The 18388-nt window shown below is 42.8% G+C and overlaps 2 protein-coding genes and 1 long non-coding RNA gene across 6 annotated transcripts in view; all 3 read right to left on the bottom strand.

Annotated features, from left to right (window-relative positions):
• Positions 1 to 6326, bottom strand: part of parp12a (poly (ADP-ribose) polymerase family, member 12a) — a 33675-nt gene extending 27349 nt beyond the window's left edge. The window contains exons 1-2 of one of the 2 annotated variants that reach the window (XM_041890624.2): positions 5747 to 6326; positions 4699 to 4834 (exon numbers count right to left, since the gene is read on the bottom strand). In XM_041890624.2, coding sequence (XP_041746558.2) covers positions 4699 to 4834; positions 5747 to 6063 — 453 coding nt within the window. In that variant the 5' untranslated portion in view covers positions 6064 to 6326. The remainder of the gene's footprint in view (positions 1 to 4698; positions 4835 to 5746) is intronic. The other variant, XM_041890625.2, reaches the window with a different exon arrangement.
• On the bottom strand, positions 1439 to 4640 carry LOC121576976. Of its 2 annotated transcripts, none has more exons than XR_006002549.2 (4): positions 4156 to 4640; positions 3284 to 3385; positions 1638 to 1766; positions 1439 to 1545 (listed from the first exon to the last, which is right to left on the bottom strand). It is a non-coding gene; the product is annotated as an uncharacterized LOC121576976 (long non-coding RNA). The 2 variants fall into 2 exon arrangements; XR_006661544.1 differs by having other exon boundaries at positions 3284 to 3388; positions 4156 to 4638.
• An 8500-nt stretch (positions 6327 to 14826) lies between the features above and the next one.
• Positions 14827 to 18388, bottom strand: part of LOC121576977 (SLIT-ROBO Rho GTPase-activating protein 1-like) — a 150487-nt gene continuing 146925 nt past the window's right edge. For both annotated transcript variants that reach the window (XM_041890626.2, XM_041890627.2), the window contains exons 21-22: positions 17066 to 17447; positions 14827 to 16143 (exon numbers count right to left, since the gene is read on the bottom strand). In XM_041890626.2, coding sequence (XP_041746560.1) covers positions 15742 to 16143; positions 17066 to 17447 — 784 coding nt within the window. In that variant the 3' untranslated portion in view covers positions 14827 to 15741. The remainder of the gene's footprint in view (positions 16144 to 17065; positions 17448 to 18388) is intronic.

Raw genomic sequence — 18388 nt, 5'->3', positions numbered from 1 at the left:
CTAACATGGTCCAAGCACACCAAGACAGTCGTGAAGAGGGCACGACAAAACCTATTCCCCCTAAGGAGACAGAAAAGATTTGGCATGGGTCCTCAGATCCTCAAAAGGTCCTACAGTTGCACCATCGAGAGCATCCTGACTGGTTGCATCACTGCCTGGTATAGCAACTGCTCAGCCTCTGACCGCAAGGCACTACAGAGGGTAGTGCGTACGGCCCAGTACATTACTGGGGCCAAGCTTCCTGCCATCCAGGACCTCTATACCAGGCGGTGTCAGAGGAAGGCCTCTGTTGTCAAAGACTTCAGCCACCCTAGCCATAGCCTGTTCTCTCTGCTACCGCACGGAAAGTGGTACCGGCGCGCCAAGTCTAGGTCCAAGAGGCTTCTAAACAGCTTCTACCCCCAAGCCATAAGACTCCTGAACATCTAATCAAATGGCTACCCAGACTATTTGCACCCCATCTTTTTACACTGCTGCTACTCTCTGTTTATTATCTATGCATAGTCACTTTAATAACTCTACATGTACATATTACCCCAATTACCTCGACTAACCGGTGCCCCCGCACATTGATTCGGTACCGGTACCCCTGTATATAGCCTCGCTATTGTTATTTTTACTGCTGCTCTTTAAATTTTTATTGCTGCTCTTTAATTATTATACTTTTATTTAGTATTATTGTATTTTTATTTTTGTTGTTTTAAAAAACATGTTATATTTAATATTTCTTTATTTTTGGGGGGGGTATTCTTTCTTAAAACTGCATTGTTGGTTAATGGCTTGTAAGTAAAACATTACAGCGGGGACTGTGAAGAGAAACACACACAGGCACACGCATATACACACACGATAACATACGCACTATACACACACGTACACATGGATTTTGTGTTAGTAGAGTAGAAGCCTGAGGACACACACTTAATGTGTTGTGAAATGTAATGTCATGTTTTTAATTGTATATAACTGCCTTAATTTTGCTGGACCACAGGAAGAGTAGCTGCTGCCTTGGAAGCAGCTGATGGGAATCCATAATAAATACAAATAGTCATTGAACACTGGTCACTTTAATAATGTTTACATATACTGTTTTACCCACTTCATATGTACAGTATATAATGTATTCTAGTCAAGGCTCATCCTATATAACTACTGCTGTACACACCTTTTCTATTCATATACTGTCCATACTGTCTATACACACCATCATATACAGTATGTAGACATTCTAAACAAAGTGTTTTGATAACTTTCAAGTCTAACAGTTCCATGTAGAATAAACCATACTTCACACAATACTTTAGAAGCAGTGTTCTGCTTATATACCAATGTGCAAATATTATACCTTCATGTATGGTGTTCCGTATAAGACAGGACTTCCCTGACATGTTTGAAGAATACACAGTACCATTCGATTCAATAATAACAAAAGACGATAGAAAGTAATAGATGTCTTGTATAATTGTAATGCTGGGTGCCAATTCAGACATCAGTATCAACCTGTCAGTCAGAGGACTCCATTTAAAAAGCATATATTCTGCCCATCTGTAGAAAAACAAGGAAGAGTTGATGAGTGACACATATTGAAAGGGTGATATTACTAAACACTTGTGATGTACTGTCTTATTAGTAATCACCTTATGTCCCTTCTAAGGTGTTTGCAAATGCCTGCTGGGGATGGCAGCGTATATCTGCTCCAGGCCCCTCTCATCATAGATACTGGTCTAGAAGGAGCCTGACTTCGGCTCCTATATCCGACCCAGCTCCTATATCACAAAAGGAGGGAGAGAGAGAGAGAAAGACTGTCACCATACAGTCATAGAAGCAAACAGTAAATACACGGTTGAACATAGCCAATCAGAAATCCTGATCCACAGCTAATTCACAAGGAACACGTGCCAGCATGGCACTGACCGGTTGGCATTACTCACTCAGGCCCAGGAGCAACGTTCCCTCTAAGCCGCAAGCGCAGGCGAGCAGCTTCCCTCGGACTGCCATGTTGAAGAAGTATCAGCCCGCTCAGAGAAGCACTAGACTGAACTTCACTCAACTTTCTAGAGTTTTCCCCTTTAGTTAACACTATCAACGTTTCGCTCTAGTGTGGGAATTGTGATCAAATCAACGCAATATTAGCCACTTTCAATGTAACATACCGTAACAAAACGAACTATGCAAGACATAGTATACAAAACGAACTTTGCAAGAGATTGTCTTGTAGGCAGAGCGCATTGGAGTAGGATTCTATTGCATTGACAGGCATGACTCAGGCCCATACTCTACACAGTCCGGTGCGCCATAACCAATCAGAGCTGCAGTAGGCCTATATGTAAATAGCCATCGCCTTATATGGATCTGTGCCATTTACTTTAAACTGGACTGTGTTCAGGCTACAGTATGAGCGGTCGCCAATATATGCACTTGTTTTGAGATCAAAGCGAGAGCTGCATGTAGCCACGTGTGCACATTTGTTCATATTCTTTGCTAGTTAGTGAGTTATTAGCCCACTTATAGCTAATTCCTAGTCAACAATGGGGGAGTGGTTGCTTCCAACAAGAGCACAAAATGTTTGCATTTCTAGACATACTTGAAAAGCAAGTCAGGTAAAGAGCTTTTTTATGTCTTAAAGGGGCAGTGTTGTATTTTGAGACTTCTTGAATAAGCTAAGTAGCCAATAGGCAGAACGTAGCATAATGGTATGGGAATAATAATGCATTTTATTTTGTAAAGTAGTTTCTTGCATCAAACAACATTTTCAGTCACGTCCTTGTCTGAAAGACAAGTGGATAAACAGGTTAATGTCAAGCTCTTCATGTTTTTTCCAAAAGTCTCATGGAATATAGGCCTACATTGAACACCACACATTGGCTGCTACTGTAGGCAAAATTTCCATGTTAACATGTTATGGGATGCATTTTCTCCATTGTTTTTTATGGTAGGCCACTCTGGTAGGTCTACATTATGATCAAATAGCCACAGTAGCCTACTTGGCCACTTAAAACTGGAACTTAAAGAGGGTACCGCCTCAGTGTTCACATTAAACGTGCACCGGAAGTTGCACAGAATTTTCACAACATTCAAGTTTACGCTCAGTAGACCTGAAATTTGCTCAGTGCTGAATTTTTTTTGAGGGAACATTTCCCAATAGTAGTCCATTGGCACAGAGGAAGGAGACACCTCCTTATAACATACAAGACACACAGCACTGATTACATTATCATTGGTGGTTAGGTGAATTCCAGGATGGACAGAATTTTTACCATTGACCAGATAAAATGTGACCAACCTGATTCAAGTGTCCTCCATTACTCTGAAGAGGGACTGGTGTCTGGCCACTGCCTCAGCCTTCTGAAATAGCTCCTGCTATGGGGGGGGGGTTCTCACGATGCTGCTGAACAACAAATCCACCAGGTTTTGTACGTGGCTTGTGAATAAAATAATATATCATCACTCAAACATATAGCGAGAAAAATCTAGTTTGGAAGTAATGTATATGCTAATAGAGTAACTACAGATTTGATTCATGCCCGTGACGCCTACGCGGTTTCTAGCTGTGTACATTGCTGAATGCTTGCTGATACGTTTTGCTATTTGCTGCCAGAGCCATAGCTATATTTGTAGTAGACAAGTACCATCCTTCATTTATTTTTACACGATAAACGTTTATGAGAACAGGCATCTTGTTTTCGGTTAGCAGACGAAGCCCCCTAGCTAGCTAGCTACCTAACTTGCACATCTGGGTTAGTTATCATACTGTATCTTTGTCCGAGTTTAAATGAGTTGGCTACCTAGCTAACGATAGTTAACGTTAGCTAGCCAGTTCAAGTTGAAACATTATTGAAAGCAAGTTGGCTACATCCTATGATTAGCTAGCAAGCTAGTATCCAAGTGCCTGACCTGACCTGTATTGACCCTGAATGCCAATGGCCTACAGTTAGCTGTTGTTAGCAAGGTAGCTAGCTAGCGTGAGCTATGCACATCTTCCTGTGACATGCTACATCACATTATACGTTAGCTTGGTGTATTTAGCTAGCTACAGTATCATTCCCATTTCATATGTGGTATCATTGGTAGGCTGGCTCGCTAGCATGATCAAATAATGTTTACCAAAAGTAGAAGCTAGCTAGTACCAGCGATTTATTTAGCTAATATACTCACCAACATCAGTGGTTTGACGATTGACAGGCATCAGAAATTACTGTGTCGTAGGTAATCCATTCCTGGCCATCTGGCAATATTGTTGAAATGCATGGAAGTTTGCATCAGCTTTATGGATGCCCATTTTCAGTCCTTTTTGCCGAGCTAAATGTGCGTGCGTTGCACCCATATGCAGACTTGACAACAAAATGTCCACATGGCAGCTGGGGGCGGACCACAACGTGTAGTCTCTGGGCAATTGGGCATCATTGGTAAAAGTGGGCATGTGAATAATCCATACCCAACCCTCTAGTAAATCATGACGAACTCACAATTTTGACACTATAATTCATGTTTGACTCATATCGATGCCACATAGGCCATTTAAAACCAGAGAAGTTGGTTCTAAGGGCCAGTTGACCTTTAAACATTATTGCAGAAATTCCAGCTATCACAGAGTAAGGAGGTGGAGCTACAGTATTACCCTATTGCTAACCTTCCCACTAACCTATCCAATCCTTTTAGATCCACTAATTGGTAGAGGTCATTTTGGGAGCCACTCACCTCAGGCATCAGGTAGGGGTCGTTCTGCAGCAGTAGTGGGAACAGCTCTGCCTCCTCCAGGTCATGGTGACCCACGCTCATTATAAGAGCTGTGTTGTGTGGGGAATCTAGTCTGTGGGCATTTTTGCACTTGTTCCTGGTGTTTAAAGAGAAATGCGAACATTGTAAGTACATGGACAAAAGATGTGCAAATTAAACCAAGACAACAGAAGACAGTCACATGACTAACTTTCAAATGTTAGTCAGGTCAACAAATGATGTTGGCGCCTTATCTATTCACTAACTAGTCCAATGAAAGCTTATTATATCTGATACTCATTGCATGAGATTTCAAAGGAATGACTCACAGGGCCAGTTACATTACATTACATTTACGTCATTTAGCACTTATCCAGAGCGACTTACAAATAGGTGTGTGTGTGTAGTCAAAGTGTAAGCAGCTTCTACACCCAAATTATGAATAGACATAACTACATTCGATTTACTGCTGAAGTAAAATGTGTTTTACATTGGATATTCAGTTCTCTGTCAATAGCTATTGAACCAAGCATGCCATGACTCTGAAAAGTGTATATTCTGAATCAGGGGTGGATGGAGAACAATCCACTACTTTATTTTATTTTTTGATTAATAAAATACAGATTTGGGATTTCAATAGCTCTTAGACAAAGCGTGCCATGACTATGAAAAATATAATTCTAAATCAGGGGAGGATGGAGGATAGAGCCCCCCTCTCCATCCTCCCCTGATTCATAATATATACTTTTCATAGTCATGGCACGCCTTGTTTAAGAGCTATTCAATATTTAAATTCGATTTTTGTCATTAAAAATAAAAGTAGCAGACTGTTCTCCATCCACTCGATTCAGAATATACCATTTTAATAGTCATGGCATGCTTGGTTCAATAGCTATTGATGAGAGAACCGAAAATCCAATATAAAACCAATTTTACCTCGGTGTATTTACCTATGATATGAAACATCTGCAGTTCCACTATGAAATAAAAAAATTTATGTTTCTATAGTCTAACTGAACATGACACTTACCCGAACTTGCAGTTACCGCATACAAAGTATCTGCACAGGTGTAAGTTCTCGCACTGAAGACAATCGCCAGGAGGGCTTTGACAGACTCGCAGTGAAGTCTTGGCAACAATAACACTGTCCTGACTCATAACGAGACGCGAGGCCTTTCCTTCGCCTTTACTGATGGCATATTTTCCTCTGTCACAAAGTATTCCAAGTAGGACCTCATCTGCCACAGTGAACTTTTGACCAACGATCTGGTCAAGCTCCTTGAAGCCCAAGCATCCTTGATTTCCACAAATAATTTTTGTAACATATCGAGACACGACAGACGACATCTTGTTCCGGTAGGGCAAATTATATCTTATGATCCTCACCTCACCCAATTTGCAATTGGTCGTCAGTCACACTTATTGAGAAACGAAACTGAAAGTCAAAGCTCGAGTCATGCCATTTAAACCGGTTTCCACTAGATTTCCCAGCCACAACGTCAAAATTGGCTATAATATTGTAAAAATTCACGATTGTTTTTACATTTTGTCTTTTTGGCTAGGCATAAGGTTAGCAGTGCGGTTAAGGTTAGGTTTAACATTTAAAGAAGATAAATTGTAGAAATAGGCGGGGTTTATGACTGTGGCTGTGGAAGCTAGTGACGACCCTTTAAACCTCTGCTTTCAACATGGACAATTTGGTATTTGTTGAAATTTCACACCACCCGGTCCTCTGTTTAAATGACTCACATAGGATTTTGCATAACCTCTGCTTTTTATTCCACTGTGTTATGTAAAACATGAAATAAGTACATTGATGTAATAATACCTAATGGTCACACGATGGCAATACAGTATTGTAAAGAACAATATCAGAACTACGCAGACAACTTTTGTTACATGTCAAGGTGCTTCTACAACGTATTGACTCAGGGGTGTGAATACTTATGTAAATGAGACATTTTCAATAAATTACCAAACATTTCTAAAAACATGTTTTCATTTTGTCATTATGGGGTATTGTGTGTGTAGATGGGTGAGAAAAAAAATCAATTTAATCAATTTAAAATTCAGGCTGTAAGGCAACAAAATGTGGAATAAGTCAAGGGGTATGAATACTTTATGAAGGCACTATATGGAGAAGCACTAACTATACGACAGACTTTTAAATATGGGCTAGCCGCTAGAGAATGAGGAACTCACAATAATGGCATTTACTACAGTTGAAGTCGGAAGTTTACATACACTTAGGTTGGAGTCATTAAAACTCGTTTTTCAACCACTCCACAAATTTCTTGTTAACAATCCATAGTTTTGGCAAGTCGGTTAGGACATCTACTTGTACATGACACAAGTAATTTTTCCAACAATTGTTTACAGACAGATTATTTCCCTTATAATTAACTTTATCACAATTCCAGTGGGTCAGAAGTTTACATATGCTGAGTTGACTGTGCCTTTAAACAGCTTGGAAAATCCCAGAAAATGATGTCATGGTTTTAGAAGCTTCTGATAGGCCAATTGACATCATTTGAGTCAATTAGGGGTGTAACTGTGGATGTATTTCAAGGCCTACCTTCAAACTCAGTGCCTCTTTGCTTGACATCATCGGAAAATAAAAATAAATCAGCCAAGACCTCAGAAAAAACTATTGTAGACCTCCACAAGTCTGGTTCATCCTTGGGAGCAATTTCCAAACGCCTGAAGGTACCACGTTCATCTGTACAAACAATAGTACGCAAGTATAAACACCATGGGACCACGCAGCCGTCATACCGCTCAGGAAGGAGACGCGTTCTGTCTCCTAGAGATGAAGGTACTTTGGTGCGAAAAGTGCAAATCAATCCCAGAACAACAGCAAAGGACCTTGTGAAGATGCTGGAGGAAACAGATACAAAGTATCTATAGCCACAGTAAAACGAGTCCTATATCGACATAACCTGAAAGGCCACTCAGCAAGGAAGAAGCCACTGCTCCAAAACCGCCATAAAAAAGCCAGACTACGGTTTGCAACTGCACATGGGGACAACGATCTAATTTTTTTTAGAAATGTCCTATGGTCTGATGAAACAAAAATAGAACTGTTTGGCCATAATGACCATTGTTATGTTTGGAGGAAAAAGGGGGCTTGCAAGCCGAAGACCACCATCCCAACCGTGAAGCACGGGGGTGGCAGCATCATGCTGTGGGGGTGCTTTGCTGCAGGAGGGACTGGTGCACTTCACAAAATAGATGGCATCATGATGAAGAAAAATTATGTGGATAAATTGAAGCAACATCTCAAGACATTGGTCAGGAAGTTAAAGCTTGGTCGCAAATGGGTCTTCCAAATGGACAATGACCCCAAGCATACTTCCAAAGTTGTGGCAAAATGGCTTAAGGACAACAAAGTCAAGGTATTGGAGTGGCCATCACAAAGCCCTGACCTCAATCCTATAGAAAATGTGTGGGCAGAACTGAAAAGGCGTGTGCGAGCAAGGAGGCCTACAAACCTGACTCAGTTACACCAGCTCTGTCAGGATGAATGGGCCAAAATTCACCCAACTTATTGTGGGAAGCTTGTGGAAGGCTACCCAAAACATTTGACCCAAGTTAAAAAATTTAAAGGCAATGCTACCAAATACTAATTGAGTGTATGTAAACTTCTGACCCACTGGGAATGTGATGATATAAATAAATCATTCTCTCTACTATTATTCTGACATTTCATTCTTAAAATAAAGTGGTGATCCTAACTGACCTAAAACAGGGAATTTTTACTAGGATTAAATGTCAGGAATTCTGAAAAACTGAGTTTAAATGTATTTGGCTAAGGTGTATGTAAACCTCCGACTTCAACTGTATATACAACCCCTTAATTTGTGTGCATTGAATGGTGCAGATTATTCTTATGGACTTTTTTAACATGTCAGCTTAGGTCTTATACCCGTTTTCCTCAGAGTAAGATATAATAATGTACATTAACTTGAAAATGAGTTGTAAATAGTGAAGTATGTCCTGTAACACAATGACCAATGATCTAACAGATGTTTGTAGTGCTGCTGACAACATCCACAGTGCTCATTTTATCACAAGAGGACAAGGCCACTTCAGACTGAACAAACTATTTCCTTTATTAGAAAGAAAAACGTTTGAGGAACAACCCTCAGAGCTCTAAAAGTTGTTAAGATGTTACATGCCAAATATACAGTTCTATACATAAAAGTGCAATGTCACAATGCATAAGCAGTATATTTTTCTAAAATTGCATCTTTATTAATTAATTCATCTACTGCTCATAACACAGGGTCTGAAATGAGAATGCAACAGTACAGAACATAGTTCAAGTTCCTCTAAAACATTTTCAAAGGCACTTTCACGTGTACATACTACAGATGTACATGGACACAAAGTTAGTCAACAGGCAGGTCGCTACTGCTAACTGTGTATGATTGGCATATAGAGAGACAACACAGAATACAACAGGCTCATATTCATTTGGAGACACTGAAGCAAAACCGAAAACTAAATGAGTGTTTCTTCTTGGGGTACACCCTCCCTGTTTGTCAGTTTTCTTCCATTTGGTGCCGAATGAATACGATCCAGGTTTGGGTGGGACACCTGTAACTTTCAAGACTCTGCATTGGACTTTTGAATTTCTACATCATTTGTTCAAAAAATCCTATTCAATTCTAACAAAACTAAAATCTTAAACAAATAAAAATTACAACATTCTGAAAAAAGGGTTGTAATCCAGAATTCAGATCATATTCACTTTTAATATACATACCTTTTTTGCAACAGACAAAGATAAACCTGTTGCAGTTTGTATTTCAAGGAAACCATTGCTTATTGTAAATTTGAGACAATGCTTTTTTTTGTCCTTGCTCTTTAACCAGATGCAAGCTTCCCCACACATGCACCTATCAGTCTCCTTTCTTTAGCTACACAGCACTTCCAAAACAGACTTATAGAGGGCACTGTCACAGAATTGGAAAACAGGGGGACATACAGTTACAGTATGAGTAGGCCAGTTCCCTTGGTGGTCAGTTGTCACATACACCCACATCATGTGACATGGTCTTCAGTGAACATGTGAGTATGTATTCCGCAGGTCCAAATCAGTCATTCAAGAGGGAGTCTATTGCCTATGTGTAATGACAAAGTCCTGATGGAGAATCTAAACATCAGTCACATCTCTCCCACAGAGTAATGGACCAGCCCATCTCCCTTTCCACAACACAAGGATTAGCCTACCTGGTCAGAGGGGGCTATGGGGTTATAAAGCTCCTCACACACTAATATTGACAAGAAATACAAGAAGCAGTATGATGAACAAGGTAGTATTTTACATTAACAGTCAGTTAGTCCATGGCTACTGGCAGCACTCCATCGTTGGGAGAGTTGACTGTCATGAGTCTTTCCACAAGTTTCTAGAGTCTTGCACAAGGAGAGAAAGAGAGAGAGTAACATCCATGCTCTAAAAGTATGATTAATTTGGACAGAGAAAGCCAGGCATTGTGTGTTGTTGTACAGTAAAACAAGCTCTTATGTGTTGTGTATTTTTAAGTCGCTCTGGACAAGAGCGTCTGCTAAATGACGTAAATGTAAATGTGTATACCCTGTGTAATATATGCATTGTGTGGCATCTCAGGGTAGGAGAGAGAGAACGGTCTTGGTTGGTTGTGATATTACAGTGCAGTAAACCATTCTCAACCGGTCCCTTGATTCTACAGACAGAAAGCCAACGAAGGTTCAACACAGGTCATCAAGAGCATATAAAAATATTCACAGAATTTCCATAACGGGTAATATTTCACATAGTGGTTGTATCCTCGTCTCCCTCCAGACCTTGTTTAGAACTATGCTGCTGTGTTGAAATAAAGCCAGTCCTTGACAGAGGTGTATCCAGGTAATTTGTACTCCTCTTCTGTTATCAAGTGCATCAAATAAACACCTGTCTAGATTGTCCAATATATATATATATATATATATATATATATATATATATATATATATATATATATATATATATATATATATATATATATATATATATATATATATATATATATATATATATATATATATATATATATATAGTGCCTTCGGAAAGTATTCAGACCCCTTGACTTTTTCTACATTTTGTTGTTACAGCCTTATTCTACAATGGATCAAATAATTTTTTCCCCTCAGCAAATTGACACACAATACCCTATATTGACAAAGCGAAAACAGGTTTTTAGAAATGTTTGCGAATTTATTCAAAATAAAAAACTGAAATACCTTTCTATGAGACTCGAAATTTAGCTCAGGTGCATCCTGTTTCCATTGATCATCCTTGATGTTTCTACAACTTGATTGGAGTCCACCTGTTGTAAATCCAAATGATTGGACATGATTTGGAAAGGCACAAACCTGTCTATATAAGGTCCCACAGTTGACAGTGCATATCAGAGCAAAAACCAAGCCATGAGGTCGAAGGAATTGTCCATAGAGCTCCGAGACAGGATTGTGTCGAGGCACAGATCAGGGGAAGGGTACAAAAAAATTCTGCAGCATTGAAGGTCCCCAAGAACACAGTGGCCTCCATCATTCTTAAATGGGAGAAGTTTAGAACCACCAAGACTCATCCTAGAACTGGCCGCCCGGCCAAACTGAGCAATCGAGGGAGAAGGGCCTTGGTCAGGGAGGTGACCAAGAACCCGATGGTCACTCTGACAGATCTCTAGAGTTCCTCTGTGGAGATGGGATAACCTTCCAGAAGGACAACCATCTCTGCAGCACTCCACCAATCAGGCCTTTATGGTAGAGTGGCCAGACGGAAGCCACTCCTCAGTAAAAGGCACATGATAGCCCGCTTGGAGTTTGCCAAAAGGCACCTAAAGAATCTCAGACCATGAGAAACAAGATTCTCTGAGTTGTCAACTGTGATGGCGAGATCATGGAACGGGCAGTCCTTCCCCGGGAGGAAGAGCAGCTCCATCTTGCCGAGGTTCAGCTTGAGGTGGTGAACCGTCATCCACACTGATACAGTGGGGAGAACAAGTATTTCATACACTGCCGATTTTACAGGTTTTCCTACTTACAAAGCATGTAGAGGTCTGTAATTTTTATCATAGGTACACTTCAACTGTGAGAGACGGAATCTAAAACAGAAATCCAGAAAATCACATTGTATGATTTTTAAGTAATTAATTTGCATTTTATTGGTATTTGATACATCAGAAAAGCAGAACTTAATATTTGGTACAGAAACCTTTGTTTGCAATTACAGAGATCATATGTTTCCTGTAGGTCTTGACCAGGTTTGCACACACTGCAGCAGGGATTTTGGCCCACTCCTCCATACAGACCTTCTCCAGATTCTTCAGGTTCCGGGGCTGTCGCTGGGCAATACAGACTTTCAGCTCCCTCCAAAGATTTTCTATTGGGTTCAGGTCTGGAGACTGGCTAGGCCACTCCAGGACCTTGAGATGCTTCTTACGGAGCCACTCCTTAGTTGCCCTGGCTGTGTGTTTCGGGTCGTTGTCATGCTGGAAGATCCAGCCACGACCCATCTTCAATGCTCTTACTGAGGAAAGGAGGTTGTTGGCCAAGATCTTGCGATACATGGCCCCATTCATCCTCCCCTCAATACGGTGCAGTCGTCCTGTCCCCTTTGCAGAAAAGCATCCCCAAAGAATGATGTTTCCACCTCCATGCTTCACGGTTGGGATGGTGTTCTTGGGGTTGTACTCATCCTTCTTCTTCCTCCAAACACAGCGAGTGGAGTTTAGACCAAAAAGCTCTATTTTTGTCTCATCAGACCACATGACCTTCTCCCATTCCTCCTCTGGATCATCCAGATGGTCATTGGCAAACTTCAGATGGGCCTGGACATGCGCTGGCTTGAGCAGGGGGACCTTGCGTGCGCTGCAGGATTTTAATCCATGACGGCGTAGTGTGTTACTAATGGTTTTCTTTGAGACTGTGGTCCCAGCTCTCTTCAGGTCATTGACCAGGTCCTGCCGTGTAGTTCTGGGCTGATCCCTCACCTTCCTCATGATCATTGATGCTCCACGAGGTGAGATCTTGCATGGAGCCCCAGACCGAGGGTGATTGATCGTCATCTTGAACTTCTTCCATTTTCTAATAATTGCGCCAACAGTTGTTGCCTTCTCACCAAGCTGCTTGCCTATTGTCCTGTAGCCCATCCCAGCCTTGTGCAGGTCTACAATTTTATCACTGATGTCCTTACACAGCTCTCTGGTCTTGGCCATTGTGGAGAGGTTGGAGTCTGTTTGATTGAGTGTGTGGACAGGTGTCTTTTATACATGTAACAAGTTCAAACAGGTGCAGTTAATACAGGTAATGAGTGGAGAACAGGAGGGCTTCTGAAAGAAAAACTAACAGGTCTGTGAGAGCCGGAATTCTTAATGGTTGGTAGGTGATCAAATACTTATGTCATGCAATAAAATGCAAATTAATTACTTAAAAATCATACAATGTGATTTTCTGGATTTTTGTTTTAGATTCCGTCTCTCACAGTTGAAATGTACCTATGATAAAAATTACAGACCTCTACATGCTTTGTAAGTAGGAAAACCTGCAAAATCGGCAGTGTATCAAATACTTGTTCTCCCCACTGTATGTCTGCCAGTGTCACGCCCTGGCTCTGGGGACTCTTAAATATTGAGCCAGGGTGTGTAGTTTCTGTGTTGTGTTTATTTCTATGGTGAATATCTATTATGTGTAGATCTATGTTGGCCGGTTTGGTTCCCAATCAGAGGCAGCTGTAGCTCGTTGTCTCTGATTGGGGCCAATACTTAGGCAGCCTTTTGGCACCAGTCAGTTGTGGGATCTTGTTCCGTGTGAGGTATGTTATTTGTCTACCTTGGACTTCACGTTTCGTTTGTTGTTTTGGTTGTGCGTTTACTCGTTAAATAAACATGAATGCATATCACGCTGCGCCTTGGTCCGTCTCTTTCATGAACGATCGTGACAGCCAGACATGCAGAGATGCGATTCGCCACCTGGTTATCAGAAAGGAGAAGATTAGTTGTGTGTCGTCTGCGTAGCAATGATAGGAGAGGCCATGTGAGGATATGACAGAGCCAAGTGACTTGGTGTATAGCGAGAATAGGAGAGGGCCTAGAACTGAGCCCTGGGGGACACCAGTGGTGAGAGCACGTGGTGCGGAGACAGATTCTCGCCACGCCACTTGGTAGGAGCGACCGGTCAGGTAGGACGCAATCCAAGAGTGAGCCGCGCCGGAGATGCCCAGGGTGGAGAGGAGGATCTGATGGTTCACAGTATCAAATGCAGCAGACAGGTCTAGAAGGACAAGAGCAGAGGACAGAGAGTTAGCTTTAGCAGTGCGGAGAGCATCCGTGACACAGAGAAGGGCAGTCTCAGTTGAATGACCAGTCTTGAAACCTGACTGGTTTGGATCAAGAAGGTCATTCTGAGAGAGATAGCAAGAGAGAAAAGAAAGAAGGGATACTGGTCTGTTGTTGTTGACATCAGAGGGATCGAGTGTTGTTTTTTTGAGAAGGGGTGCAACTCTCGCTCTCTTGAAGACGGAAGGGACATAGCCAGCGGTCAAGGATGAGTTGATGAGCGAGGTGAGGTAAGGGAGAAGGTCACCGGAGATGGTCTGGAGAAGAGAGGAGGGGATAGGGTCAAGCGGGCAGGTTGTTGGGCGGCCGGCCGTCACAAGTCGCAAGATTTAATCTGGAGAGAGAGGGGAGAAAGAAGTAAAAGCATAGGGTAGGGCAGTGTGAGCAGGACCAGCAGTGTCATTTGACTTAACAAACGAGGATCGGATGTCGTCAACCTTCTTTTCAAAATGGTTGACGAAGTCATCCACAGAGAGGGAGGAGGGGGCTGAGGGACTCGCTGGGTCTATCCAAATACATGTGTGCCAAGCTTGTAGCGTCATACCCAAGAAGACTTGAGGCTTTAATCGCTGCCAAAGGTGCTTCAACAAAGTACTGAGTAAAGGGTCTGAATACTTATGTAAATGTGATATTTCCTTTTTTTTTATATAAATTTGCAAAGATTTCTAAAAACCTGTTTTTGTTTTTTCATTGTGGGGAATTGTGTGTAGATTGATGAGGGGGGAAAAAACAATTTAATCAATTTTAGAATAAGACTAACGTAACAAAATGTGGAAAAGATCAAGGGGTCTGAACACTTTTCCGAATGCACTGTATTTATGAGTGTACCCTTATGATCACACACATATCTGTACTCTTGCACTCCCTGCTTCAGTCTCTGTTTCAGTCTAAGCTATAAACATTAGTTAGCTACATCCATACTCCCAGCAGCTTTCGAATGGTGGTTTGAACACTATTGACAGCTTATATTTCTGAGTGGCAGTAAGGCCTTACGATCAGTACTCTAAATCTAAGCGTTTTTCATCTAAGTGAGAAGCGAACTCCAGTCGGGCTCAGCTGACACAGACTACATTTCCCATAGTTCCCCTGGCTGAGTAGTAAACAAAACGTTCATTCTTTTGTAGTTATCTAGTTTCTGTAAACTACCAATCTCTAGTTTCTCTAACCTCGAAGGAAGCCTTTGTGATTTGTTGTTCTGTATACAGTAATAATCAAGAAAAAGTTCACTTATCTAGCAATGGTAGGCATTTCAGCAGATTATACAGTATTTTCCATATGATCTTGACAAACTATTTGTCTGTTGAAAATAGTTAGTCACACTGAAACATGCCCTTTTCCTTGTGGTAGTTCAGTCTGTCTAGCAGACCCAAGAATATCCCTCTGTCATTTTCAATAAATGTGGTTAACTTACTGGACACTGGTTAACTTCTAGACACTGCAAGAAAACACATCCTCTTCACAAAGCAAACAACTACAGTATCCTTGCTTACTTGAATGTCTCAGATCTCTTTAATCAATGTCCAGGCAATGGATTTTTCTTATACTGTCCTCACAATGTTATAATTATTATTATAATAATCTATAGACATAGATAACATGTTGCTACTGTATGTAGACTCAGAGCCCTTCTCCAATTGGTCTTTACTCCCGTCCCAGAGTTCAACGTTCACATGGTGCACGACTTGTCCAGGGGGTCCTGGGGAGGGGGCGCGGCGGGGAGGTGGGCCGGGCCCATCTTGGGCAGCACCAGGGGCTTAGGCCTCAGGGCGGGCGGCTTGAGCTGCACCCCCATGCGGGGCGCCACCACTGGCTTGAAGGTGCTCATGGTGTCGCTGGAGGAGCTGGTGCTGCGGCGCATCGGCGGCCCCCCAGCATCGCCGGTCTGGGCCTTCAGTAGGATGTTGTGGAGGGGGCTGAGGGACTCGCTGGAGCTGGCTGGGGTGGGGCCCCCGGTCGACTGCCTCTGCTCCAGGGTGTCCAGCACCACGTCGGGGGCGTGCTTGGCTGAACTCTGCCTCTCTAGCTCACGCAGCTCGTTCAGCGCCGTGTTCATCGTCTCCTCTATATCCTGCAGGGAGCGCGAGCGAGAGGTAGGTAAATAGAGAGGGAAAAGAGAGAGAAAAATAAAGATAGACAAGTGAATAAAACTACAGCAACATCACACCACCAGCATGCATGTGAGCACAGTCAGGACAAGAGTGCTGCTTGAGACTGAAATCCCTGGGCATGTGCCCGATTTCAAACACCAAAGACAAGACGCAGAGATGACAAGATATTCATCAGAGCATCTCCCTACTAGACAGAGTCAGACAACCCAATGGAGAGAGACATTGTCCTCTTTTTGACCATCAGCTTCCTAATTAGAAGTCTCTTCACACTGCTGATGGCTTCTCATGATTTTCCACAATGCATGCTGCTACAGCGAAGACACATCGCATTGTTATCAGAGCTCTGATAAGCTAATTGTGGCCTGTACCGACACAAAGTATTACTACGCAGACACTGATGCTGCTTTGTAATAATGACTTTCTATTTCTGTTCTGACACGCAGCACTCGGACCAAATTAACAGCTTGTGTGACGGTGTGGAACATGATAAAAATAGATACTCGGGTCTCAAAAGCGATTTAACTCAACGTCAATGTCCCAGAAGCTATTTGACGCAACAAAAACACATCTGACAGTAATTGTTGTATTTTTTATATTCTTACTAGCACTGGGGTTGCTGCTAGCATCAATTCTTTAAAGAAAGTTTTACTTGCAATGATCGTGACACGTGGTTGTCTTGTCTCACCTACTTTTGCTGACTTCATTATTGTAAGTCACTCTGTATAAGAGCATCTTGATAACATGATTGTGAATGTGTTTGGGAGTGTTGTGACAGAGGTGTTCAGTAGCAGAATACAGAATTAGCACTGACTAGGTTTACAGGGCAGGGCAGGGCTGTGGCGCTGGAGTGAGCTGTGCTCGTCCCGCGTTGCTGACGCTGACCTGTGCGATGGTCTCCGGGTCCAGAGACTTGCCGCCGCTGTGTGGGTGTGGCTCCTGGAACACGGCCGTGTACTGGCCAGAACTCGTGGAGCGTCGGATGGGCGGGCTCTCCATCTTCTTCAGCGACTCGTGGCGGCTGATGTTGGTCAGGCTGCCATGGCCGGTGCGGCGCCGGCGCTCGGGGCTGTCCATGGGTAGCTGGCCGTGATTGCGGCTCCGCAGCAGGTCCCGGGGGCTGAAGGAGTGACCCAGCACCGGAGAACCCATCTCAGGGGTGTGACCCTGGCCCCCGTGGATCTGCTGGGAGGAGTGCACCATGCAGTGGACGTCACTGGGGCGGACAGGGGGGCGGCGGGATGGGGGCTCCGTCCTCTTCCTGTGCCTGCCGTGGGAGGGTTGGGGCAGAGGTCAGGTCTATGGCGTTATACGTTATAAATGTTGCATTGTCTTGTAGACAGGCGTGGTAATGTAGCTACAGTCCCTTACAGATTCTTAGTCACTATGTGATTCTAGATACCAGGCAGAGTTGTTGAAGCCTTCTGTCTGAATTTAGTGTTCAGATGTAAACCTATATGGTAGTCCCAAAGTGCTCCTAGTAGCTTGTTCTGAGCACAGGTACAGTGAGGGCTGGCAGGACTCCAGCTGCAGCACTGAGAGGCCTGCAGGCTGGGTCTTTATCGGCACCTCCAGCCACACAGAGCCACAGCAGGCCCCCTGCCCACCTGCCTGGGAGAAGGTACAGCTGTCTCAGCATTAGAGCTGTCCTCCATCTGAACCTGACTGTCTCAACACACACTCCTGAACACTGATATACACCGGACCTGCCGCACACACACACGTCATCTCTCCTGGGGCTCTAATAAGACACTGCTCTGATCTGCATATTTATAACACCCAGCCAGCCTAGCAGGAGACAGCCAAGTGTCTGTGTGAGACATAATGTTATATCACACAACCTGATCAGCACTAAACACTATAGGCTGGCTTGCTGTAGTGTCAGGGGATGTTATTTAATGTAGTCTAAGTATCATGGAAAATAATGTTATTTTTTCTAGGTGAAATACTTTGGGGAGAAGGTTAATGAAAGACGGTTATGAAAAATAATGCAATAGAATAGAGGGGAGATTGTGAGGGGAGAAAAGCATACAGAGGAATTGATAGGGGGCTTTTTAAAATTCACCATCTAGTGAGGGTTCAATATTTATCCAAACTGGTATCGTTACGCAGTAGCCTGGTCCCAGATCTGTCATGCCATAAGACCATAGTAGTTGGCAAAACAGCACAAACAGATGTGGGACCAGGCTAGCTGCAAAGTACTTCCTG

The sequence above is a fragment of the Coregonus clupeaformis genome, chromosome 11, assembly GCF_020615455.1.
Source record: "Coregonus clupeaformis isolate EN_2021a chromosome 11, ASM2061545v1, whole genome shotgun sequence".
NCBI lineage: Eukaryota > Metazoa > Chordata > Actinopteri > Salmoniformes > Salmonidae > Coregonus > Coregonus clupeaformis.
The sequence above is the reverse complement of the archived record's forward strand: the minus strand, read 5'-3'. Positions and strand labels throughout refer to the sequence as shown.